At 45.2% G+C, this 25,854-nt stretch overlaps 2 protein-coding genes across 2 annotated transcripts in view; one reads left to right on the top strand and one right to left on the bottom strand.

The window, feature by feature from the left end:
• Positions 1 to 891: 891 nt before the first annotated feature.
• Positions 892 to 7,197, bottom strand: SNRPF (small nuclear ribonucleoprotein polypeptide F). The gene is made up of 4 exons (XM_088454590.1): positions 6,986 to 7,197; positions 5,065 to 5,190; positions 1,405 to 1,469; positions 892 to 1,050 (listed from the first exon to the last, which is right to left on the bottom strand). The coding sequence occupies exons 1-4, from the start codon at positions 6,986 to 6,988 to the stop codon at positions 984 to 986; spliced, it is 261 nt and encodes an 86-aa protein (XP_088310716.1). The 5' UTR covers positions 6,989 to 7,197; the 3' UTR covers positions 892 to 983.
• The window catches only part of NTN4 (netrin 4), a 212,618-nt gene continuing 193,876 nt past the window's right edge, over positions 7,113 to 25,854 (top strand). Inside the window, exon 1 of the mRNA XM_088454585.1 lies at positions 7,113 to 7,252. Coding sequence (XP_088310711.1) covers positions 7,249 to 7,252 — 4 coding nt within the window. The 5' untranslated portion in view covers positions 7,113 to 7,248. The remainder of the gene's footprint in view (positions 7,253 to 25,854) is intronic.

Genomic DNA, 25,854 nt, shown 5'->3' with positions numbered 1-25,854 from the left:
CAAAATTTACTCATGTGAATGGAATTGATGTTAAACATAAAAATTACAAGAACACCTTCCAATCTAAGGGCCTTGTGCTAACAGATTAGTCTAAAGCAGGGGTATTCACCATGCGGCCTTCCAGTGCTGTGGAAACACAGATCCCAGTATGCCCTGCCACAGGTTAGGGTATGCTAAAACTGTGGCAGGGCATGCTGGAATGTGTAGTTCCACAACAGCAGGATAGCAGGACTGCATGTTGAATACTCCTGGTCTGCAGTATGCAATGGCCATGTCTAGCTGGAGAGCACAGCTATCACACATTAAGCCACATGACACTTCCTAAGCACTAATCACCAAATAGTAATTTTCTCCACACGCGACACCAGGTAAAAAGAGGTTCCCTCCATAGAGTTTCATTGCTGCCAAATTAATTTTTAATCCAGTGAAAAAAACCTTTCAAGCCCAAATCCATAGGGTCTTATTTTCCCCAGGACAAGCAGATTCACTAAGACAGGAACAGAGTGACAGCTGACAGATATCTATTTCCTAGAGGAAAATTTTTTAGACCTTCCAATTTTGACGTTCAAAACCAATGCTATAGAGAACAATCATAACTATTAAAATATCCAAAATATACCACAAGATCAGATCAGTATTTACCATATTACAGCAATAAAAATGTATACAACTACTTTCTCTAGGCAGGAATTAAGCTCTCAGAGCCACCAACTACAAGGTATAAAGGAAAAGGATGTTGACGAGCAGTGTGCAAAGATACAAAAGGAGCAATGGTATGTCTTTACTTGGATGCGAGCAGGTATTTGTGTGATGCTCCAATGGCCATATGCGAAAGGGATACAGTAGAGTTCTTTACCATTTTATTGTTAGTCTGACAAACGGCTCTTAATGTAAAAAAACATAACATTGTTTATTGTTAACACAAACCAAACATGTCCAACAAACCAAATAATAAAAAAGGCCATACGAAAATAATTTGTAGTTTATTCTCTCATCTCGCCATCTTCTTCTTCCTCTTCTACACCACGTATATATAACACATTGTTACATCTGCACAAAGATAAAAAAATTGTTACATGCAGGCAAATGATCCTCTTTTATGCAAATCAATGAATGGGCAAAAAAAAAAAAAAAAAAAAACAAACCTCATTCACAGAAATTGTATTTTCAAAGGGTTTACTCACCACCAACAATATATTCTTATCAGCACTTACTAGCTAGGCAACCGTAACAGAGGTAAGACACAAGAATGCCAACTGACCTTTTTGCATATAAAATACAATCTATTTAACTTAAAGAGTTTGATTTTTCTAAGCAAAATAAAACTTAAAGGCTATACGGGAGAAGAAAAAATTATATATAATTCTCACATTATACAAGAAGCCGAATATGCCATAAACTTACCGTATTAAAACTTCTCCAAGGTGTCCAGACAATGCACCATCTACATATTCTTCTGTATTTGCAAGCTAGAACAGAGAAGAAAAAAAAAAAAAAAAAAGTCAGATATGTGCACTACAAAGAGAAATACAGACGAGATGGAACTCACCGCTTACCGATGCTTCATTTATAATTCAGTTTTTTTTTTTTAAAGCACAACATTTAAGAGCATATGTATTTAAAAAAAATAAATAAAAAAAAACAAAACAAAAAAAACACTGAAGTGCCGCAATTATTCTCATTGTACATCACAGCTTGGATAATTTTACATGATTATCCCCGCTATGTACTATATGTAACCCACAGGGAGAATAGTAGCGATAGCCCCTGTCCCTGTGAGGTATCAGTGGAGTCTCACATTTTTTAAAGACTCCTACTGGGAAACTAACACCACACATTTGCAAAAATAATGATGTTTGCTAAATTTTATTTGTTATATAGATTAGGGCAAGATAGTGTTCTCTATCAGCTATTTTAGAATGTAACAGTGGCAATTGTTCTTCAAACCCAAGGTGTCTGACTAGTGTGAGAATAAGAGGGTCAATTCAATTAGATGCGAGTTTACGTGCATCATAAAACTCATACATCGCGGCAATGTGCGCATGCGAAATGCGAGAATTAATTCTAAATGGCGATATTGAGGAGTCGCTCCAAAGTTTGCGCCTCTTCTACAGAACACAACCTGGCAGAAGTACGTGAAAAAAAAAAATCTGAAACCCTATACCCCAAAATAAGTGGTAAAAAAAAAAAATGACAGGACAGTAGAAGGCTGTCAGTGGCCATAAGGAATGTACTGGAGGTTTTTAAAAGGTATCTAATTGTTTATTTGTAGGTTTAGTTAGTAAATGGTTGAAAAATTATAGGCAAATGTTTTCAGCAAATTGAGGTCTTTACAGTAGGGGTGTGGCCATCCAGCTGCTGTGTAACTAGACATCCCAGCATGTCCTGCAAGTTTTGCAATTAGGACATGAAAACCAGTCAGGAAATGCTGGTATGTGTAGTTCCATAGCAGCTGGATCCCGAAGGTCAGAATACTGACCGTGGCATCCCGACAGTCAGAGTCCCAACCCAATTAGGCAAGTGTCCTAACCCTCCCCATTATCCACCTTTACCGCAGCCTAACCCCCCCCTCCCCAACCCTAATACTTACCTTCGGGATTCTGACTGCTGTCGGGATTCCAAGCGCCGGGATTAGTACATCCCATCTTGACTATTGACTAAATTATGCTATTTAGAACCTTCCAAGTATTTTCTTATTCATTGGGAGGGGTGTATCAGGGGTTCTGCACTGTATGCCAAGATTTCTAACAGGATATAAAGATTTTCCCTGCCTTTTCACTTGCCAGGGGGTGTGTAGAAAAAAAAACTATTTGCTGGGATAATTGATTGAGAGTTTGAAATTCAGTTGCATGAAAATGGCTCGCAGGACACAACTTGCTACTAACTGAATTGACCCCTAAAAATGACTGGCACTGGGCATTACATATAGCAGAACTAGTAAACTTATAGCAAATACAGGTTAGCCAGAGCATCGATGGCAAAGGGAATGATTTTTGAATAATTTTATACACACACACTTCCAGTTCTACTATAGGTAAAGAGAGAAAGTATTGGGAAGATCTGACTAAGGGGCACTGCCGCAATTATGTATCCGTCTCGCCAGGAATACTTTCATTTATAATGAAAATATCCCCGCTATGTACCAAGGGAACACGCAGGGACAGCGGTTGCGGTAACTGATGTCCCTGAGGGTTATATCCCCATAGATTTCTATGAAATATCATGCATTGTGCTTTTATGACATATGAGAAAAAGTGCATACACACAACGATTTTTTGAACGATTACCGTTAACGATATTATCGTTGAAAAAATCGTTCACTGAGTTAAAACGATTACCGATTATCGTTCATGCGCGTTCACGTTTGTAGTTCAGTCAGACTGACCAAGTGAACGATTTTCATTAAGGGAATATGCAAAAATAGTTTGTAGTTCAAAAAAATCGTTCATTACACTTTAAAAAATCTGACATAAAATCGTATATAAAATAGTTGTGTGTGTATGCAGCTAAATACATAAAACTATGCAGAAACTGCAGTTTCTGCAACAAACAGATTGATGCATAGGCCCCTAAGATACAGAATCCCTCCCTTTACATATATCTCTTAGGGGCCTATGTATCAAGCTTTATTTTCCAGTTTCTGCATAATTATATGAACCGTTGCCATGTACCAATAGCACAATGCAGAAGATTTGACAGAAATATCTGAGTGCTAATTAATACGATCTCAGTCCTATGTACAAAACTCCAAAAAGCAAAGCTTTTCAAAGTATGGCCCCATTAGTTTACACCTTCTTTAGATGGCATAAATTGCTTTAAGCCTGTAGAGGCTTATGAGCTGGAGAGAGATCCTCCGATCTCTCTCCCCCGCAGCCTAGGGCCGGCTTCGGAAGAGGACACTGTTCACATGTGCAGTGTCAGCTTCCCCAGTAAAAGTTTTTCACAAATATGGAAAAATTCTAACTAATGCCATGTTATAACTTGTAGGGCTGTCCCTGCGAGTTTCCCATAGTGTGGGAATATATTAATCAAAAATATCCGCTGTGAAACGGTACCTTGATTATTGCGGCACTTACACTATTAGTACATAGGCCCCGTAACTGGACTTTTATGGGGTCATTTATCAAAGCTTGGAGAGAGATGAAACAAAGATAAAGAACTAACCAATCGGCCTCTAACTTATATTTTACAGGCTGTTTGATAAATGACAGTAGCTGATTGAGAAAAAAAAACAAATAGAATAAACCATTTAAGGGCCTATGTATCAAGCTGTTTTTTTTTTTTTTTTTTACATAAAATTATGCAGAAACTGTAATTTCTGCATAATTTTATGCATCGTTCCTATGTATCAATGGCACAATGCAGGAGATTTCACAGAAATCTCCGGCAAAGTAGTAATTAGCGCTGCAGACCGCAGTCTCCATTATCTTCAATGGTGACGACGATCTGACCCTGATGGACTAAACTCTGAAAAAAAAAAGCAAAGCTTTTCGGAGTTTAGCACCAGTAGTTTATGCCATCTTAAGATGGCGTAAACTACCTTATGCCGATGGGGTCTACAGGGGCAAAAGATCTTTCGATCTCTCCCCCGCAGCCCCCAGTCAGCTCTGGAAGCAGACGCTGTGCGCACCGTCAGCTTCCCCCGGGGAAGTCTCACTTCTGTGAAACACCTCCTAAATGCCATGGATATAACTCACAGGGACATCAGTTACCGCAACCGCTGTCCCTGCAAGTCCCCACGACAGTACCGCGATTATTAATAGACCCCTTAATATGAAAGCATTTGTATTGATTCAGAATGTTTTTTCTTATATACACACACAATTTGAAAAACCACAAGTTATATATTAAAAAAAAATCCATATATTGTGAATTGATCTAAGGTCAAGGCTACACATCAGATTTGTAGATCCATGATAGTGCATGACATATCTCAAGACAAATAATAAAATCCTTATGAGACCAGCTACATTTGATGTAAATAAAAGCTCACCACTGTCTTATGGTTGCTAAATAAATGGTTAGTATATAACAGACTATATCATACACTAGGAAGCATCTTACCTGCATGTTCATGTATCCATCCACAGAGACCAGGTAACCCTTATATTCCATACCCCACTTCAGTTTTACCATTACTGGTTTACCAGTGAGGCCATTAAGGAAAGGTTTGGGGTTTAATGGCAAGCTCTAGGAAGAAAACAGATTAATGCAATTGTTTTTTTTTTTTTGAGATTACAAGTATCAAATACATAAAAGGTTTGTCCTGTTTGGCCAAAACAACATTTTTTATAGAATCTCCCAAACTCATACATCACAGCTCTCCTACATTGCAATTACAGAGCAGCAAGCATGAGTAGGTCTTGCAGCCAATATATCCTGCATTTGAATAAAGAGCAACTGCAGGACAGTCCTCATTTAGGAGCATATTTATCAAGCCAGTTCTCAGTAAACTATGCATAACCTACAATGTCTACATTATTTTGTATATCAAAAACCAAATGCAGGAGATTTCACTGAAAACACTGTACGTAGAGGAACAGCAGTTGCAGTAACCACTGTCCCTGCGAGTTATATCCTCGGCACTTCGGAGAAGTACTACTCCGGGGAAAGCGGACACTGCACATTCGCACAGTTTCAGGCACCATCACTGGCTGGAGGCTGCGGGAGACATAGCAAAGGGTTAGGTCTAGACTATACAGCGCTGATGGACCTATGACGTCACACCCAGGTGACCCAGCCTGAAAGGGGGAGGGGCGGGGATGCTAACAGGGGACCAAAAGTGTCCGCTCGCCACAAATATTTACTCCCCCTCTATGCCCTAGTGTAACACAGAAGCGGTCCAGCCTCCTGCAGCGGTCATGTGGTGGATACGTCAGAGGTCCTTTAGCCACATAGGAAATAGCAGGTCTCTCTCCTGCTCCTGGAGCCTCCATAGGCTTAAAGCAGTTTGCACCATCTGAAGATGTAAATTACCAGGGTCAAACTCCTAAAAGCTTTTTTTTTTTTTGGAGTTTGGTACATAGGGCTGAGATCAAAGTCCCTATTTAGAATAATAAGGACTGCAATCTGCAGTGTTATACCCCTTTTACACCAAAGTCCAGGGTCTGACCCAGAATTTGGAACACATTTTCAACCCAGATCAGACCACCTTTTACACTGCGACGACAACCCAGGCACACCTTTCACACTGGCTCAGGTGAGCAGCGCTTCTTAACCTACCTCCCCAACCCCCTTGCCTTACTCCAAAGCGGTCCGGAGGGCGGGTGAGGTGCACAGCTCCGTTCTGGTTGGCCCGGCAGTGGACGCTTGGAGATGTCATCTCCAAACGCCACTGATGCCAGCCAATCAGGCAGCATGCAGTGTGACCCAGGACATCGTGACCTGGGTCACACCGTTTACACAGCAGAGTGACACAGGAATGACCTGTGCTCAACCCTGCATGCCAGCCGGATCCCCGGGTCACCGGATCTAGGTTGATTGGTTTACACCGACAAAAAACTGGGTTGATGCGCGTTCACATGCATCAACTCGGGATTTTTAAGTCGGTGTAAAAGGAGGTATTAATTAGGACTGTGCTGGAGATTTCTGTGACATCTCCTGCATTGTGCCATTAGTACAGAGCAACTCATAGCATTATGCAGAAACTTTCTGGGAAAAAACCTGGATACATAGGTCCCCTTATACATGCATGAGGCCGCTGCGTAGACAAGGCACTACTATGGTGTAGTAACATCCGCTACAGAGCAGCACCCATAACACCTACAGATCGGAGCACAGCATGTATCCCCATTTACCAATCAGTAGGCAGAGAATGTGTGCACAGCACCGTGCCGCCCGCAGATACAGGGTGACGGTGAGCGGCCATTGTGAGCAGTCCCATCTCCCTCCATGCTGTGAGTGCACGTGTACCACACGCCGCCTCCCTCCCCTCCTTGGCCGCGCATGCAGATACCTCCCTTCCGCTGCCTGCACTGATACTCACCATGATGCCAGGAGGCCGCCGCTGATCTACAGACCAACTGCACCCTGATTACAAAAATATTGCTCCCCGGAGCGCACTGACTGCACACACCGCCGGAGCGAGCAGGAAACGACTGCCGGAAATAGGGGAGAGCGCGGGGAAACAGCGCCCTCTAGCGATGGGAGGTATGACAGCCTCCTGCGTACATTAGGCCTCACAGCGCGCCCTGCTGCTGTTCTCTATGTAGTACAGCTATAGCTGCACCATGAATTTCCGGATACTGCATGGGTAGGCGCCATTTTTTAAATCTTAAGTATTAAGTTATGTTAATTAACGCTGTAAAAACCAGACCCTCCAACATGACCCCTTCCATCAGGTACAAATGCTCTTCTCCTGGTCTTCCCTCTTAATTGATGCCTGTCATCACCTGTGTTGAACTAGCTAATTGATGAGGAACTTATTTCAACACAGGTGAGGGCAATCATAACTTAGCAGAGCATTTGCACCTGGTGGAAAGGGTTATATTGGAGGGTCTGCAAATCATATTTTACGAGTTAAATAAATTTACAAATTTGCTGCAAAATCTAAAATAAACTCAGTAATGCATATTTTTAATTTAGTAACGTTTCCTGTAGTTATGTGGTTTTATAATTAGAATAGACTTATTGTAATGCGCAGTTTTTCTGATAATTATGCAACACTGCCTACTAAGCATTCCATATAGTAACAAGCAGAGCCGTAACTAGATGTTTTGGTGCCCTGTGCCAGACAGATCATTGGTGCCCCCCCATCATTCTTTAAAGGGTATGGTCTTCCAAGGAGGGGTGTATCCCAGCACCTTCATGACTGTATTACCAGTTCCTGCACCCAGGGGCGTATTAAGAGAGGAGGGTGCCCGTGTGTATTCCCTGCCCAGGGCCCCCTCCTCTCTCCCTGGCGGTAGGCAGCGGACAGACGACAGCAGTAGATTCTGGGCAACAGTCTGTGCATGCGCAAAACGCCAGAAAAATGGCAGCGGCGGCCATTTTCCAAGCGTATTATGCAGGGCTGCGACAGCCGATGTGGGACTTCGCAAAGGTACGTATTCGAAAATATGGGTGCAGGGTTTGTGGTGTGGGGGCCCATGTGCATCACACACCCTGCACCCATTATAGATATGCCCCTGCCTGCACCCTAATGTCTGTATCACCAGCATCCTCACCTCCATGTCTGTGTCCCCAGCACCCTCACCTCCATGTCTATGTTTCCAGCTCCTGCACCCTAATGTCTGTGTCCCCAGCACCCTCACCTCCATGTCTGTGTTCCCAGCACCCTCACCTCCATGTCTGTGTTCCTAGTACCCTCACCTCCATGTCTGTGTTCCTAGTACCCTCACCTCCATGTCTGTGTTCCTAGTACCCTCACCTCCCTGTCTGTATTTCCAGCTCCTGCACCCTAATGTCTGTCCCCAGCACCCTCACCTCCATATCTGTGTCTCCAGCACCCTCACCTCCATGTCTGTGTCCCCAGCTCCTGCACCCTAATGTCTGTCCCCAGCACCCTCACCTCCATATCTGTGTCCCCAGTATCCTCACCTCCATGTCTGTTCCCAGCACCTTCACCTCCATGTCTGTGTTCCCAGCACCCTCACCTCCATGTCTGTGTCCCCAGTACCCTCACCTCCATTGCCAGCTCCTGCACCCTAATGTCTGTGTCCCCAGTATCCTCACCTCCATGTCTGTGTTCCTAGCACCTTCACCTCCCTGTCTGTGTTCCCAGCACCCTCATCTCCATGTCTTTGTCCTCAGATCCTGCACCCTAATGTCTTTGTCCCCAGTACCCTCACCCCCATGTCTGTGTTCCCAGCACCCTCACCTTCATGTCTGTGTTCCCAGCTCCTGCACCCTAATGTCTGTCTCCAGTATCCTCACCTCCATGTCTGTGTTCCCAGCACCCTCACCTCCATGTCTGTGTTCCCAGCTCCTGCACCCTAATGTCTGTCTCCAGTATCCTCACCTCCATGTCTGTGTCCCCAGCAACTTCCTCTCCATGTCTGTGTTCCCAGCTCCTGCACCCTAATGTCTGTGTCCCCAGCACCCTCACCTCCATGTCTGTCTCCCCAGCACCCTCACCTCCATGTCTATGTTTCCAGCTCCTGCACCCTAATGTCTGTGTTCCCAGCACCCTCACCTCCATGTCTGTGTTCCTAGTACCCTCACCTCCATGTCTGTGTTCCTAGTACCCTCATCTCCATGTCTGTATTTCCAGCTCCTGCACCCTAATGTCTGTCTCCAGCACCCTCACCTCCATGTCTGTGTCCCCAGCTCCTGCACCCTAATGTCTGTCCCCAGCACCCTCACCTCCATGTCTGTGTTCCCAGCTCCTTCACCTCCATGTCTGTGTTCCCAGCTCCTTCACCTCCATGTCTGTGTTCCCAGCACCCTCACCTCCATGTCTGTGTCCCCAGTACCCTCACCTCCATTCCCAGCTCCTGCACCCTAATGTCTGTGTCCCCAGTATCCTCACCTCCATGTCTGTGTTCCTAGCACCTTCACCTCCATGTCTGTGTTCCCAGCACCCTCATCTCCATGTCTTTGTCCTCAGATCCTGCACCCTAATGTCTTTGTCCCCAGTACCCTCACCCCGATGTCTGTGTTCCCAGCACCCTCACCTCCATGTCTGTGTTCCCAGCTCCTGCACCCTAATGTCTGTCTCCAGTATCCTCACCTCCATGTCTGTGTTCCCAGCACCCTCACCTCCATGTCTGTGTTCCCAGCTCCTGCACCCTAATGTCTGTCTCCAGTATCCTCACCTCCATGTCTGTGTCCCCAGCAACTTCCTCTCCATGTCTGTGTTCCCAGCTCCTGCACCCTAATGTCTGTGTCCCCAGCAACCTCACCTCCATGTCTGTGTCCCCAGCACCCTCACCTCCATGTCTATGTTTCCAGCTCCTGCACCCTAATGTCTGTGTTCCCAGCACCCTCACCTCCATGTCTGTGTTCCTAGTACCCTCACCTCCATGTCTGTGTTCCTAGTACCCTCACCTCCATGTCTGTGTTCCTAGTACCCTCACCTCCATGTCTGTGTTCCTAGTACCCTCATCTCCATGTCTGTATTTCCAGCTCCTGCACCCTAATGTCTGTCTCCAGCACCCTCACCTCCATGTCTGTGTCCCCAGCTCCTGCACCCTAATGTCTGTCCCCAGCACCCTCACCTCCATGTCTGTGTCCCCAGTATCCTCACCTCCATGTCTATGTTTCCAGCTCCTGCACCCTAATGTCTGTGTTCCCAGCACCCTCACCTCCATGTCTGTGTTCCTAGTACCCTCACCTCCATGTCTGTGTTCCTAGTACCCTCACCTCCATGTCTGTGTTCCTAGTACCCTCATCTCCATGTCTGTATTTCCAGCTCCTGCACCCTAATGTCTGTCTCCAGCACCCTCACCTCCATGTCTGTGTCCCCAGCTCCTGCACCCTAATGTCTGTCCCCAGCACCCTCACCTCCATGTCTGTGTTCCCAGCTCCTTCACCTCCATGTCTGTGTTCCCAGCACCCTCACCTCCATGTCTGTGTTCCCAGCACCCTCACCTCCATGTCTGTGTCCCCAGTACCCTCACCTCCATTCCCAGCTCCTGCACCCTAATGTCTGTGTCCCCAGTATCCTCACCTCCATGTCTGTGTTCCTAGCACCTTCACCTCCATGTCTGTGTTCCCAGCACCCTCATCTCCATGTCTTTGTCCTCAGATCCTGCACCCTAATGTCTTTGTCCCCAGTACCCTCACCCCGATGTCTGTGTTCCCAGCACCCTCACCTCCATGTCTGTGTTCCCAGCTCCTGCACCCTAATGTCTGTCTCCAGTATCCTCACCTCCATGTCTGTGTTCCCAGCACCCTCACCTCCATGTCTGTGTTCCCAGCTCCTGCACCCTAATGTCTGTCTCCAGTATCCTCACCTCCATGTCTGTGTCCCCTGCAACATCCTCTCCATGTCTGTGTTCCCAGCTCCTGCACCCTAATGTCTGTGTCCCCAGCACCCTCACCTCCATGTCTGTGTCCCCAGCACCCTGACCTCCATGTCTATGTTTCCAGCTCCTGCACCCTAATGTCTGTGTTCCCAGCACCCTCACCTCCATGTCTGTGTTCCTAGTACCCTCACCTCCATGTCTGTGTTCCTAGTACCCTCACCTCCATGTCTGTGTTCCTAGTACCCTCATCTCCATGTCTGTATTTCCAGCTCCTGCACCCTAATGTCTGTCTCCAGCACCCTCACCTCCATGTCTGTGTCCCCAGCTCCTGCACCCTAATGTCTGTCCCCAGCACCCTCACCTCCATGTCTGTGTTCCCAGCTCCTGCACCCTAATGTCTGTCCCCAGCACCCTCACCTCCATGTCTGTGTCCCCAGTATCCTCACCTCCATGTCTGTGTTCCCAGCACCCTCACCTCCATGTCTGTGTTCCCAGCACCCTCACCTCCATGTCTGTGTCCCCAGTACCCTCACCTCCATGTCTGTGTCCCCAGTACCCTCACCTCCATTCCCAGCTCCTGCACCCTAATGTCTGTGTCCCCAGTATCCTCACCTCCATGTCTGTGTTCCTAGCACCTTCACCTCCATGTCTGTGTTCCCAGCACCCTCATCTCCATGTCTTTGTCCTCAGATCCTGCACCCTAATGTCTTTGTCCCCAGTACCCTCACCCCGATGTCTGTGTTCCCAGCACCCTCACCTCCATGTCTGTGTTCCCAGCTCCTGCACCCTAATGTCTGTCTCCAGTATCCTCACCTCCATGTCTGTGTTCCCAGCACCTTCCTCTCCATGTCTGTGTCCCCAGCACCTTCCTCTCCATGTCTGTGTTCCCAGCTCCTGCACCCTAATGTCTGTGTCCCCAGTACCCTCACCTCCATTCCCAGCTCCTGCACCCTAATGTCTGTGTCCCAAGTATCCTCACCTCCATGTCTGTGTTCCTAGCACCTTCACCTCCATGTCTGTGTTCCCAGCACCTTCCTCTCCATGTCTGTGTCCCCAGCACCTTCCTCTCCATGTCTGTGTTCCCAGCTCCTGCACCCTAATGTCTGTGTCCCCAGTACCCTCACCTCCATTCCCAGCTCCTGCACCCTAATGTCTGTGTCCCAAGTATCCTCACCTCCATGTCTGTGTTCCTAGCACCTTCACCTCCATGTCTGTGTTCCCAGCACCCTCATCTCCATGTCTTTGTCCTCAGATCCTGCACCCTAATGTCTTTGTCCCCAGTACCCTCACCCCCATGTCTGTGTTCCCAGCACCCTCACCTCCATGTCTGTGTTCCCAGCTCCTGCACCCTAATGTCTGTCTCCAGTATCCTCACCTCCATGTCTGTGTTCCCAGCACCTTCCTCTCCATGTCTGTGTCCCCAGCACCTTCCTCTACATGTCTGTGTTCCCAGCTTCTGCACCCTAATGTCTGTGTCCCCAGCACCCTCACCTCCATGTGTGTGTTCCCAGCTCCTGCACCCTAATGTCTGTGTTAGGCTGCATATGGCATTGCGGTTGCAATCATTAGCATATCTTCGCAATGAGACTGCATGCGTAATTGCAATAGCGATCCTTACTGAATCAGAGTCCTGGTGGACTGATAACAGAATCTTGCTGTCCTTTAAGCACAATCTTCTGGTTTTAATAATTTTAGCTGTGACTGAATAGTAAACTTTCGATATATTATAGATTCTGTTTATCATACTCAGAACCCCAATAGCACACATACGCTAATAGTGCTTTGAGACCCTGCTGGCCAGGTATTCCTCTCGAAAAGCGTGAAAAGCCCTATTATTACCTGCGACAATTAAAGATTTCATAGCCAGAATTGCCTTATTAATTTTATCCTATACAGCAAAGGATTTTGTAATAAAAAAATCTTACATATCTCCACAAATAGGCTGTTCTTGATAAATAGGATCTTTTATCTTGGGACTGTGGCCCTCATTCAGAGTTGGTCGCAAAAAGCGACCGCTCGCTCTGAATGAGGGCGGCCGCTTACCTTTTCAAGTGCGGCCTCCTGGTCGCTAGCTAAGCTGTGGGTTACCACCCACAGCTTAGCAACCGACCAAGTTGATGGTCGCGATGGTCAAGACCATCGGGGCTTGCGACAAGACCCTAAGGTTGGGACTCGGCAAGCGCAAGCCCCAGAGAGCTTCCTGCTCTGATCAAGCAGTAAGCTCCCCACTGACATCGTTGCTGATGTCAGTGGGGCCGCCCCCAAACGGCAAGGGTTCCGTCGGGAACGCCTCCGTTTGGCAGGCCACCCCCCCTGCCCGCCTCCCAAATGGGGCGAGCTGTCAATCACAATCGACAGCTCGCCCCCTTTGGTGCGAGACCCGTAGCGACGGAGCGCCTGTCGCTAGCCGGGTCTCGCGCATGCGCACGTCGGAGCTGGCTCCGACATGCGCATGCAGAGTGGGCAAACATAGACCCGGTTGCGAGCGCTCAGCGCTTGCGACCGGGTCTGAATGAGACACTGCATCTCTTTTGCTCTTAACAGATAAAAAAAAACTTGTCAAGCTCCATGGCTTTTTTCATAATGTTTGTATCAACATTATGATGCCATAAAATAATAATCATTTTCTTAAACTTTGTTTCTGCTTTAGCAAAAAAAACAAAACCTTGAAACATACTGTATATACAGTCAGGTGCATAAATATTGGGACATTGACAGAATATTCATATTTTGGCCTCTATTCACCACCACAATGGCTTTGAAATGAAACAAACAAGATGTGCTTTAACTACAGACTTTCAGATTTAATTTGAGGGTAATTACATCCAAATCAGGTGAACGGTGTAGGAATTACAATGGTTTCTATATGTGCCTCCCACTTTTTAAGTGGCCAAAAGTAATGGGACTATCAACTCAAAAGCTATTTCATGGACAAGTGTGGGCTATTCCCTCGTTATTTCATTATCAATTAAGCAGGTAAAAGGTCTGGAGTTGATTCTAGGTGTGACATTTGCATTTGGAATCAGTTGCTGTCGACTCTCAATATGAGATCCAAAGAGCTGTCACTATCAGTGAAGCAAGCCATCATTAGGCTGAAAAATCAAAACAAACCCATCAGAGAGACAGCAAAAACATTAGGTGTGGCCAAATCAACTGTTTGGAACATTCTTAAAAAGAAAGAACGCACCTGAGAGCTCAGCAACACCAAAAGACCAGGAAGACCATGGAAAACAACTGTGGTGGATGACAGAAGAATTATTTCCCTGGTGAAGAAAAACCCCTTCACAACAGTTGGCCAAATCAAGAACACTCTCCAGGAGGTAGGTGTATATGTGTCAAAGTTAACAATCAAGAGAAGACTTCACAAGAGTGAATATAGAGGGTTCACAACAAGATGTAAACCATTGGTGAGCCTCAAAAACAGGAAGACCAGATTAGAGTTTGCCAAACAACATCTAAAAAAGCCATTACAGTTCTGGAACAACATCCTATGGACAGATGAGACAAAGATCAACTTGTACCAGAGTGATGGGAAGAGAAGAGTATGGAGAAGGAAAGGAACTGCTCATGATCCAAAACATACCACCTCATCAGTGAAGCATGGTGGTGGTAGTGTCATGACGTGGGCATATATGGCTGCCAATGGAATGGGTTCCCTTGTATTTACTGATGATGTGACTGCTGACAAAAGCAGCAGAATGAATTCTGAAGTGTTTCGGGCAATATTATATGCTCATATTCAGTCAATTGCTTCAGAACTCATTGGACGGCGCTTCACAGTGCAGATGGACAATGACCCGAAGCATACTGCAAAAGCAACCAAAGAGTTTTTTAAGGCTAAAAAGTGGAATGTTATGCAATGGCCAAGTCAATCCCCTGACCTGAATCCAATTGAGCATGAATTTCACTTGATGAAGACAAAACTGAAGGGAAAATGCCCCAAGAACAAGCAGGAACTGGAGACATTTGCAGTAGAGGCCTGGCAGAGCATCACCAGGGATGAAACCCAGCGTCTGGTGATGTCTATGCGTTCCAGACTTCAGGCTGTAATTGCCTGCAAAGGATTTGCAACAAAGTATTATAAAGTGAAAGTTAGATTTAGGATTGTTTAGTTTGTCCCATTTTGGCCCCTTAAAAAGTGGGGGGCACATATAGAACATTCTTAAAAAGAAAGTCTGCAGTTAAAGCACATCTTGTTTGTTTCATTTCAAAGCCATTGTGGTGGTGAATAGAGGCCAAAATATGAAAGTTCTGTCAATGTCCCAATATTTATGCACCTGACTGTACAGGACTGTTCAGAGTAGCGTATATTGAAAACTCTGTAGTCAACTGTAAAGTGCTGTGTGTGCCTCTTTTTCTCCAGTATGTGATAATTAGCACGTGTTCTGCAAGATCTCTGGGTGCTGCGGCCTGATTGACAGACTGCAGCCACTAGGGGGTGGTGCAACGGCGGTGACATGCATCATGGCAGAACACTAAGGCGCATCGCCTCCATTTTCTGGGCTTGCTGAAGCCAGTCGCTGTATTCTTGGATGCAGCTTCAGCATCATGAATTCCCCGATTCCCCGGTCATCCTGAGTAACCTGAGGGTTAACCTGAGGTGACCGATGTTCACATAGATGATCCGATGCTGTATCTTCCAAAATACAAAAATGCAGCGGCTGTGTGATTAGCATACATCTCTGAATCAGGCCCTCTGTGCAACCCCACACTTAGTAAAGGAGAAGGACCACTACTTACTGTGGGCCTGATTCATCACCGGACGCAAATGCAAACGCAACTGCAATTGCTTACGGATCGCAGTTGCTAAAATATGCTAATGTTTGCCAAAGCACAGCTGACATAAAGACGCCCACTGCTGACTTCTCATATACATCCAATGTAAACATTGGCGCCAGCAGCACACATCAAGCAGTCACACCGCATGTACAGAAGGTCTTACAAGCTGCAAACACTGCAGCTCTCCTCTTGCGCAGAGAGGTCTCATGCTGTGAATACAGTCGCCATGGCAAATTTGTGCACGCCGTTGAAACAGTCAGACAGACCTGTGTTTGCGTAATAACCCCCCCGTTACTGCCCCCAAATGCTGACCACATAACAATCACTTTGCAAATGGATCCTAATAATCGCAATGCAATTGCGACGCGTGCGACGTTCAACTTACAAGCATTCACAATGGTAAATAATCGCTGAAACTTGGTAAACATCAACATTTCATCTGCTACTGTCCAAGGGCGGATTGGGCCGCCAGGACGCCCAGCCAGTTCCCGCCCTTCCTTCACTCACCCCTGCTCAACTGCTAATGGCCGGGCTGCCATGATTGGAACTCAGCTCCGATCGGGCAGCTCACTGAACTAATCAAAACAAATGGCCGCTGTGGGAGCTGCTGCGCATGCCCAGCAACAACAGCTCCACCCATAATCCTTTGCAGAGCGCATCAGTCACCACTGAGGGCTCCGCCTACAGCCCATCCGCGGCCCGCCCCCTCTCCGGCATCTGGCATCTGCAGCAGTCTGCCTTGCCTGCACACACACAGCACAGGAGGACTCAGGAGCCCGCACTGACCTGCCAAGCCCAGCCCAGCCCAGCCGATTCTAACTGTGAGTCAGTAAGTCAGGGATGGGGAACCTCAGGCCCGGGGGCCATATAAGGCCCCCGGAATCATTTGGTCTGGCCCTCGGAGCTTTTTTCTGCTAGCCTCATCTGGATAGCATGGTGCCTATAATGGCACTCTGCAGCCAGAATATATGCAGCAGTGTCCTTAGACTGCTTCAGATGGTCACATCGCTGCCCTTACAGCTCCTCAGGATGCCCCAGGCATTGCTGTAACCACTGGCGATTGTGGCCCTGCCTCCGTGTGACATCACATGGAGAGGGCGTGGCCTGCACCGGGCCTGCGAATAATGTTATATATATCAAAATGGCCCTCGGCAGAAAAAAGGTTCCCCACCCCTGCAGTAAGTAAACAAAACTGTGCATTATATTTAAAATCTGCCTGCAAATAGTTTAGCAGCAGTGGCAAGAAAAGTAGTTTTATTTATATGTATATATATATATATATATATATATATATATATATATATATATATATAATTATATATGCAGATTGTGGTTTGGCACTAGCAAGAAATGGTCATTTGGATAGGGTGGCTTCTTGGAGTAGTAATGTAGTCCAGGTATCTCTTATAGGAAGCCAATTAGGCCCCCCACAGAAAGAATTAAGTGGCACTCCAAAGGTGTAGAAATGGATGTGTATTAAATAGACATGTTATACACAGAAGCAGTCGACGTTTCAAGGTCTCCACGGACCTTGTCTTCAGGACCAATGTGTATGTGCAATGAAAGTGAATAAGAAAAAGTGACTTACCTATATACTTTAAACTGGTGTACAGGTGCATGTGTCCACGCTGCACTCACCCGTCCAGACGATGACGCCCCAGTCCGGGGATGCCCGTATGTGGCCCTCCTCGATGACGTCATGCGTCTCCTTGACAACCTGGGACAACAGCACCATCTGACTGGGTAGGGGAGACTCGCTGTGGGACTGAAAGTGTAAAATGAATAAATATGTGATAGTGAAATAAATGTGTTGAAATTAAGCTATTTGGAAAGCAGAAAAATGAGGTGTATAAACTCTGCAAAGAATAATGTATAAAAAGTGTTGGAATGAAAAACGTGAAAAAGATAAAAAATTTAAAAATTGTGTGAGTGAATGTCGACGGCGGCTGCTGTTCGCGCCCTAACATAGCCACAATTGAATTGCTCTATTGGGTGCCCAGCACTGATAGCAGCCGGTGCTAACAATTGAATCGCCCCCTTAGAGTTCTTTAAAATTCTTACAAATGCCTGTTCCTCCAAGTGCATGAAAATAAATGTCAGTGTTGTCTGTGTCTAAAAAACAAAGCCATTAGTGCAAAAAAATGTACATAGGGTGTTATCCTTCCAGTATAAGCAATGGTGTGTGCGGTGGTCTCCTCCCATCATCAGCACCCCAAAGCAATTCTCACAAAGACCTGTTCCTCCAAGTGCATGAAAACAATTGCCAGTGTTTGTGTCTAAAAGACATTAGTGCAAAAAAAAATGTGCATAGTGTGTTATCCTTCCAGTGTAAGCGATTGTGTGTGCAGTGGTGTCCCCCCATCATCTGCACCCCAAAATAATTCTCACAAAGACGACACCGTCTCCTGCTTCAGTTTTTTTGCAAATGCTGCTGCCAGGAATATACCTTTCCAGAGAGGCCTACTGGTTAGGAGGATGAGTCAACTCAGCGCACCAAATTAAAAGACCATTATGACATCTGGTCAGACTTAAAAGAATTGCCTAAAATTATTGACACCTCTACTGTGACTCATTCTGATACAGTAAGCATCAATAGAATGGTGAAGGATTATTTTAATGACAAAGTACAAATTAGCATGTCACACAGTCCCTTTGAATACTGGGAGGAAAAAAGGAATTTGGAGCTCTTTGTACAAACTAGCTTTGCTTTACTTAAGCTACCCACTCTCCAGTTTGTACTTCAGTGTGTACTCAAAAAAAAACTGAGGGTGAGGATGAGTATGATAGGATGCAATCGGGAAACCGGCTGACGTGATCCCGACAGCCGGCTTCCCGACTGCTTTATCCCGGCGTGGGTTAAATGACAGGCATCTATATCTAGCCGCCTGTCATTTTCCCAACGCCAGGAGACAGGCGCCCGGCATCCCGATCGAAGAGATGCCGGGCGCCGCGAGCAGACAGCCGCGGGGGGGGAGGGTTAGGTTTAGGGCACACGGGGGGGACTTAGGGTTAGGCACCCCCCGGAGAGGGTTTGGGTTAGGCTAGAGGGAAGGAGGGCTATGGTTAGGCACCCCCGGGGGGGACTTAGGGTTAGGCACCCCCCCCCGGGGGACTTAGGTTTAGGCAGCGGGAAAGGGGGGGTTAGGGTAAGGCACTTACAGGGGGGTTTTGGGTTAGGCACTTGTGGGGGAGGTTAGGGTTAGGCACCCCTCCCCGGGGGACTTAGGTTTAGGCAGCGGGAAAGGGGGGGTTAGGGTAAGGCACTTACAGGGGGGTTTAGGGTTAGGCACTTGTGGGGGAGGTTAGGGTTAGGCACCCCTAAGGAGGGTTAGGGTTAGGGGGGTTAGGTTAGTATATACTTACCTGAGGACGATCAGGATTTCCAGCGCTGTCGGGCTGCCGCTGCTGGGATATGTCCATCTGTCAGGCTGCCTCTGCCAGGAATCGAACCATGCGGCCGGCGGTATTTCATACCGATTCCAGTATGATAATGACATCTTCCAACTGTAGACATGAATAACAACACTGTTAGCCACCTTAAGCCCATTGGTAGCTTGTTTTGTGGGGGCCCAAACAAACCAAGCACTGAAGCCACAAAAGTGGCAGTCCCTGTGCTTGGTTTGTTAAACTGTGTATGTCCTTTTTAATATACAACATAAGGGTAGGTGGGAGTGCCCAAGGACATTTCTATCGTGCATCACTTTTCATTATGGGTTTTGCCAATATTGTGTTTGACAGGCAGTGTATTGTATATTATTGTACTTTACTGGGGCATTCATGTTGTTTTGTATCTTGCAATGCCATCCATCACCAGCTTCTCATCCAGACGTATAGGCCTCGTTTCCTGCAGCTTCTCAGCAGATACAGACTAGTATCATCAAATCATATAATTATTATTAATTAATTATTCAATTTGACTAGGCTGTTACTCTGCCTTAAATCCTGAGGAATCAATCTTATTTGGATTTTGGAGGCTTGTTTTCTTTTCCATTTCTCCAATTTTTTATGGTGAAATTATTAACACATCAATCAATTAATGATTCAATCTCATTTGGATTCTTGTTTTTTAATGGTTTGTTCCATTTATCAATTTTTTATTTCTAGTTATATTTTGTAGTCATTCAAGTATTTAATCAATTAAGTTAACTGGGAGTTTAGATGCTTGTTTTGTAATAGTGCTTGATTTATGAAAACATTCTATAGCATTGTATAGTTTACATTAAACTGCCATCTTGTATGCCACTGCAGTGCTACTATGTTTCCTAGATGTGCTATATTCTTTTTTAAACTGCCATGTGTTTGTGCCGCTGCTCTGTCGCTTAGATTAGCCAGTCAGTTTGCTGCAGCCTTTGGCCAATATGGGTGAAAACTGAAAAGATATTGGGCCTGATTCAGAGCCGCTCGTAAGCGGCCGCTCGTTCGTTCCGAGCGATGTTTGCCCAACTGCGCATGCGTTCGTATCGTTATACGCCTGCGCGAACCAGTCAGTGCGGTCGAAATTCATGTGCTCGCAAAATAGCAAATGCCTGATAATTTGAGTGACAGAAAGAGGCGTATGTGGGTGGTAACAGGGGAAGGTGCTTGAAAACGGGGAGTGGAGATCCGAACGCAGGCGTGCTTAAAGGTCAAAACGGGCGTTTTATGGGTGTGCATAATTAAAACAGCAGCGACATTGACCACGTCACTGGGTTATTTTATAGCCAGAACTGCTCGCAAAATTGTGGTAGCAAAAACCAACCACAAGAATAGCGAGCAGTTCATACCCTGGTCGATGTACTTGATTAATCTAATAAATAGCGGACATGACGTAGGATGCGAGCGGCCAGGGGGCGTAGTTTCCCAAAAAACGACCACAAGTTTTGTTCGCTCGTTCAGACCTAGAGGCGTGAACAGACCGCAAAGAGCGAACGGTTCATTTGAATAGCCACCCCTATTTTCTGGACGAGCGAGCACTAATTGCGTCCGGCTCTGAATCAGGCCCATTGTGCAATGTAAGGTGGTCAAAATTGTCTGGAAATGATTGGAAACTAATGTTATATAGGTCAATAATACTGTAGGAACCAAACCATGCCCAAATTACCTGATTTTAGCTGTTTTTATCAATTTTTAAAGACATCCAGATCCAAAACCAAAACACAGTTTCTGCATAATTTTATGTATTGTTCCTATGTACTAAAAGCACAATGCAGTAGATTTCACAGAAATCTCTGGCAAAGTGCTAATCATCGCTGCAGATTGCAGTCTCCATTTTTATCAAGGGGGACTACGATCTGACCCCTATGTACCAAACTCCAAAAAGCAAAGCTTTTCGCAGTTTAGCCCCGGTAGTGTACACCATTTTCAGATGGTGTAAACTACTGTAAGCCTATGGAGGCTCTAGGGGCCTTTTGATCTCTCCACCACTGCCCCTGGCTGGCTTCGGGAGGAGACACTATGCGCATGCACAGTGTCAGCTTCCACTGGGGAAGTATTTAACTTCTGTGAAAGACTTCTCCTTTATGCCGGGGTTACCGCAACCGCTGTCCCTGCAAATTCCCCTTTGTACATAGCAGGGATATTTTCATTAAAAATTAAAATATCCCCTGCGAGTTGAATATATAATAATCACGGCTGTACCACGATTATTAGTACATAGGTTGTGATTCAGCTTGGGACGGAATTGCAAAGCTGCACGGGTTCTGCGCACGCGCAGATCCCCTATAATCGTGAATCTGCGTTCAGCATTGCACTAGCGTGCAAAGCTGAATTAGCCTCACAGACCCGTGTGTGTTACTGTTAATGGCTATCCTTTAGCAGTTCACTGCCAGACCTTTCACAAGGAACTATATTACTGCTCATACACTCAGTGGTCGAAGTGGGGCGGTATACGGCGGTATGACATACCGCCACTTCCCGGCCCCACTTCATTTTAGATGCAGAAGTGAATGCACCAGCGCTGGGATCCAGTATGGGATCCCAGCGCTGGAACAGCAGCGGCAATGTATAGAGATGTGTCCCGCAGGGGACACATCTCTATCGGGGCAGTGGAGGCGCTGACATGTAGCCGGGAAAAAGTACCTGGTCCCGGCTGCACTGTCAGCACCACTCACCGGGCGGCTGCCAGCCAATCACGAGGCTCGCAGCCGCCAGCCAATTACGGGACTCGCGGCCGCCAGCCAATCGCAGGGCTCGCAGCCGCCAGCCAATGAGAAGCTGCCAAATGGCAGCTTCTCATTGGCTCACAGCGGCGCCAGATAAACTGCAGTGAATACCCGAGGATCCCGGTGGCTCCACTCCAGCAGCGCAGGTAAGAGAGAATTAGGGGAGGGTGTGAGAGAGGGAATAGAGAGGGGGCAGACAGAGGGAGGCAGGCTAACCATTATAGGGGGTGAAAGAGAGAGGGAATCAGTAAGGGCAGGGTGTGAGAGAGGGGAGCAGGCAGGGAGAAGTGTGAGGGGGGGGCTTGGGGGGGTTAGAAGTACAATGGGATGATATGGAAGCAGGGGCCCATAGGGGGGGGGGGGAGATTCAATCTCCATACCCCCACCTCTAAATTACCACTTCGAGCACTGCATACACTGTTTTTGAACACAATATTTATTTTTTCCTCCCCCCCACTCACTGAGTGTATTCCATTTTATGTTGTGTATGACATTGTTGCACGTTTCTTATCTATCCTGTCAACCAGTTACTGTACATGCAGTGTACATATGGGTACTTCATTTTTAGCCCCATATCAATAGGCTAATACTGTTTTTTTGTAACCATGCTATACTAATGTAACCTACCTCCAGCTTCTTGTTTATTATTTAACTATTATTTTACTTTTATACTTTTTTTCCTTTGATATTACTGTATTGATATATTGTGTTTTTACTATAAACTGTGGCTTTCTATAAATCAAGATACTTTTACTAGTTGTCTAACTATTTTATACAACAGTTATACACTAACGTTACATATTACTGTTTCAACTGCATACTGTATTATCTGCTCATTATTTACATTACTGTATTCTAGGACTTTCTTAAATGCAAATGTACAGAACCAGTCAAATTATACCTTTATTTTTCTGATAATAATGAGAGCAAATCATGCTTTTATTTACATATTTTAACTTTGAAAATCCTCTGCTTGGGCCGTCTTTTTTATAGAACTTTTTTCAATCCGCCTCCTTTCAAAAGCTGAACTACTGAACCCTACGCCTAAATCAGGAATGGCCAACCAGTCAGAGACAAAGAACCAAAAAATATATGTAGTCAAGTTTGAGCAACATGCGTGCAAAAATGGGGCGTGGCCTAGCTGTCACATGGCCATGCACCATTTTTGTGCACGCGCCTTTGGTATGACATTTGCAGGAGCATGACCTTGTGTCACACCCACGTAGTACTGCCCCTTATGCAATGCTCCCTGTAGTAGTGCCCATTATGTAGTGCTTCCTGTAGTAGTGCATCTTATACAGTGCCCCCAGGGTTGGACTGGCCCACAGGTGTACAGGGGAAACCCCCGGTGGACCCCACTGCCTGAGGGCCCTACTCCCTCCAATAAGGGTCATTAACTTGGCAGAGCAGTGTCTTGTATGAACTGAGGTGCTTGGTTTGTTTCTATGGAAACTACACAAATATTTGTCCTACTGACAATCAAAGTGGGTAGTTTTGACACACATTATCTCCTTTATAAAAGGGCACTGTTCTTTGCATGTCCTCTATAATGGTTGGCCAAGTCTCTCTGTGGATCTGTGATTTATGGTAATACCTTAGCGCTCAACCTTTTATAATGTAGTATAGAGCAAATTCATAGAATTTGTGTGTCTCATCAACCCTTGTTTAGTGTAATGATGTAACTAAATTAAACTGTATTTCTTATTAAAACAATTTATTTGTCTAGTTCATATCAGCAAAATAAAATTTTTTGTTATATTATCAAATTAAATTCGAATGTTACTATAAAAACACAATAAGAATCGTTATGATCGTATATTTAAGCCAATCCTTATAAATCAGACCGTTGTGAGGGATGGAAGCGTGTGCGCGCGCTGTCCTGATCTCTCCGTCTGATGTTCTGCTTCAGACCTATAGAAGTGGTGCTGGATTTCTTTCTGCTGCTGTAGAAGGTGTCAGTACACCAACGCATTTCAGCTCCATTTTGCCTTTGTCAAGGTGTCTATTCTTGTTCTTCATGATCTCCTATAAATCCTTCAGTACTTAATTGTTTCATCCAGGTGATTGGTTGTTCCTTCAGGGGGGTGTGGTACAAATACCTGGATATGGGTGGTTAAGAATAGTGAGGGTAACACAGTAGGTGTGGTTTACATAAAACTGTGTTGTATGCAGAATAAATTGCAGGTGTTGATACTGTGGCTCTATCTCCAATGCAGTCACACTATTGCTGTATTACTCATGGATATTATATATATACACAGATGTATGGTTCTTTTATTACATTTATTATAAATAATATGTGAGGGGATGTCTGTTGCTGAGACGGTTATGTTCGCATCTATGTGATAATGCTAACATTTAGAATGAAACATGTGGCATGTTTGTAATAATGATGACATTTAAAATGCATTCATTTTTGATAGTGACATATTAGATTTAATGACCTCACATGTGTTAGTATCTTGTAATTATGTATCTATTCCTTCTGTACAAACTGGCATTAACATTCAGTGTGTACATATGATTATTGTGTTACTATTTGTAACTATTTGTAAATGATGCAATTACTTTAATTATTGCAAGTCCTCAAATGTGAATACTGTATATTTGCTGTTATTTTTCTACCTGCATGCAATCTATATGGTTGTGTTTTGCAAACTAGGCTGTTGAATGTGTCTGTTAACAGTGATTTGCTCCTATTCAAGTTTTTCAACTGAAATTATTTGTTTGTTGTATTTTCAAAGGATATTCTATATTTCTAAGTCTATATTTAGACCGTTTGGTTGTAATGTGTCTAGAGTCGTTATCCATTTGATTTCTGCTTTACTTATTCTTTTATTATGGTCCCCTCCTCTCCAATTGGATTTTATTTTTTCAATTGCTGCAAATGTAAGTTGGCTCGGGTCTTGATTGTGCCATTGCTTGAAGTGCTGTGAGACACTGTGCATCTCAAATCCATTTTTGATATTTCGTCTATGTTCTCCAATTCTCTGATTCAGTTGTCTAGTTGTCTTTCCGACATACTGTTTTCCACAAGGACACTCTAAAATATAAATGACCCCTTTTGTGTCACATGTTATAAATTGTTGGATTTGAAAGGTCTTCTTTGTGATATTTGAGGTGAATGTTGTTGTAGGTTTGGTTGTTTTATTTCCCATGGTGAGACAGTTCTTGCATATTCCACATTGGTAAAAACCTTTCGTTCTGCGTGTTGTAATGATGGATGTTTGTTGAAGATCTTCTGGTTTAATGTGATTTTGAGCAAGTTGCTTCTTGATATCCGGGGCCTTTCTATAAACTATTGATGGTCTTGATGGGAGAATGGACCTGAGTGTATCGTCTTTTAGCAGTATTTTCCAATGTCTATTGAGAATCCTTTTTATCTGTGTCGACGCTGTATTGTATTCTGTTATAAAATACACTGGTTGTTCATTCTTGTTAACCTTCTTTTTTTCTTTGTTTGATAAAAGAGTTTCTCTTTCTTTATTCAGAACTTCTATATACGCTGTCTCTATTGTTTTTTCTTTGTATTTCTTCTCCAGTAATTGTGTCTTGAGTACTTCTGATTGCTGCATGTAATTCTCCGTGGTTGTACAGTTCCTCCTAAGGCTGGTGAATTGACCCTTAGGAATGTTGCCTAGCCATTGGGGGTGATGGCCACTTGTGGCCAGAATCAGACTGTTGACATCCACATTTTTGTAGTGGGTTTTGGTTTTTATTTTTTCTTCTTGCATGTATATGTCTAAAAACTGGACCGACGAATACCGTAGTGAATTTGAGGTTTCTGTTGTTGTTGTTAATTTGGCTGATGAAGGCTTCCAAGGTTTGCTCGCTCCCTTCCCAAACAAACAGGACATCGTCGATGTAACGTCTCCATAGGACCAAGTTCGCCCCAAAGTCATTGTTGGTCCACACCTCCTCATGTTCCCAGTGACTCATGAAGAGGTTGGCATAACTTGGGGCGAACTTGGTCCCCATCGCCGTGCCCTGTTTCTGCAAGTAGAAGGTACCCTCAAACCACAGATAGT

Source organism: Taudactylus pleione, unplaced genomic scaffold (assembly GCF_031769625.1).
Source record: "Taudactylus pleione unplaced genomic scaffold, aTauple2 ptg000040l, whole genome shotgun sequence".
Lineage (NCBI taxonomy): Eukaryota > Metazoa > Chordata > Amphibia > Anura > Myobatrachidae > Taudactylus > Taudactylus pleione.
The sequence above is the reverse complement of the archived record's forward strand: the minus strand, read 5'-3'. Positions and strand labels throughout refer to the sequence as shown.

Bases quoted from the DNA above. Each gene is read 5' to 3' on its own strand.
- SNRPF (XM_088454590.1), bottom strand. The intron at 1,470-5,064 runs GTAAGATGCTTC...TCTCTGTTCTAG, and splicing joins ATGGATACATGAACATGCAG to CTTGCAAATACAGAAGAATA. The intron at 1,051-1,404 runs GTAAGTTTATGG...ATCTTTGTGCAG, and splicing joins CTTGGAGAAGTTTTAATACG to ATGTAACAATGTGTTATATA.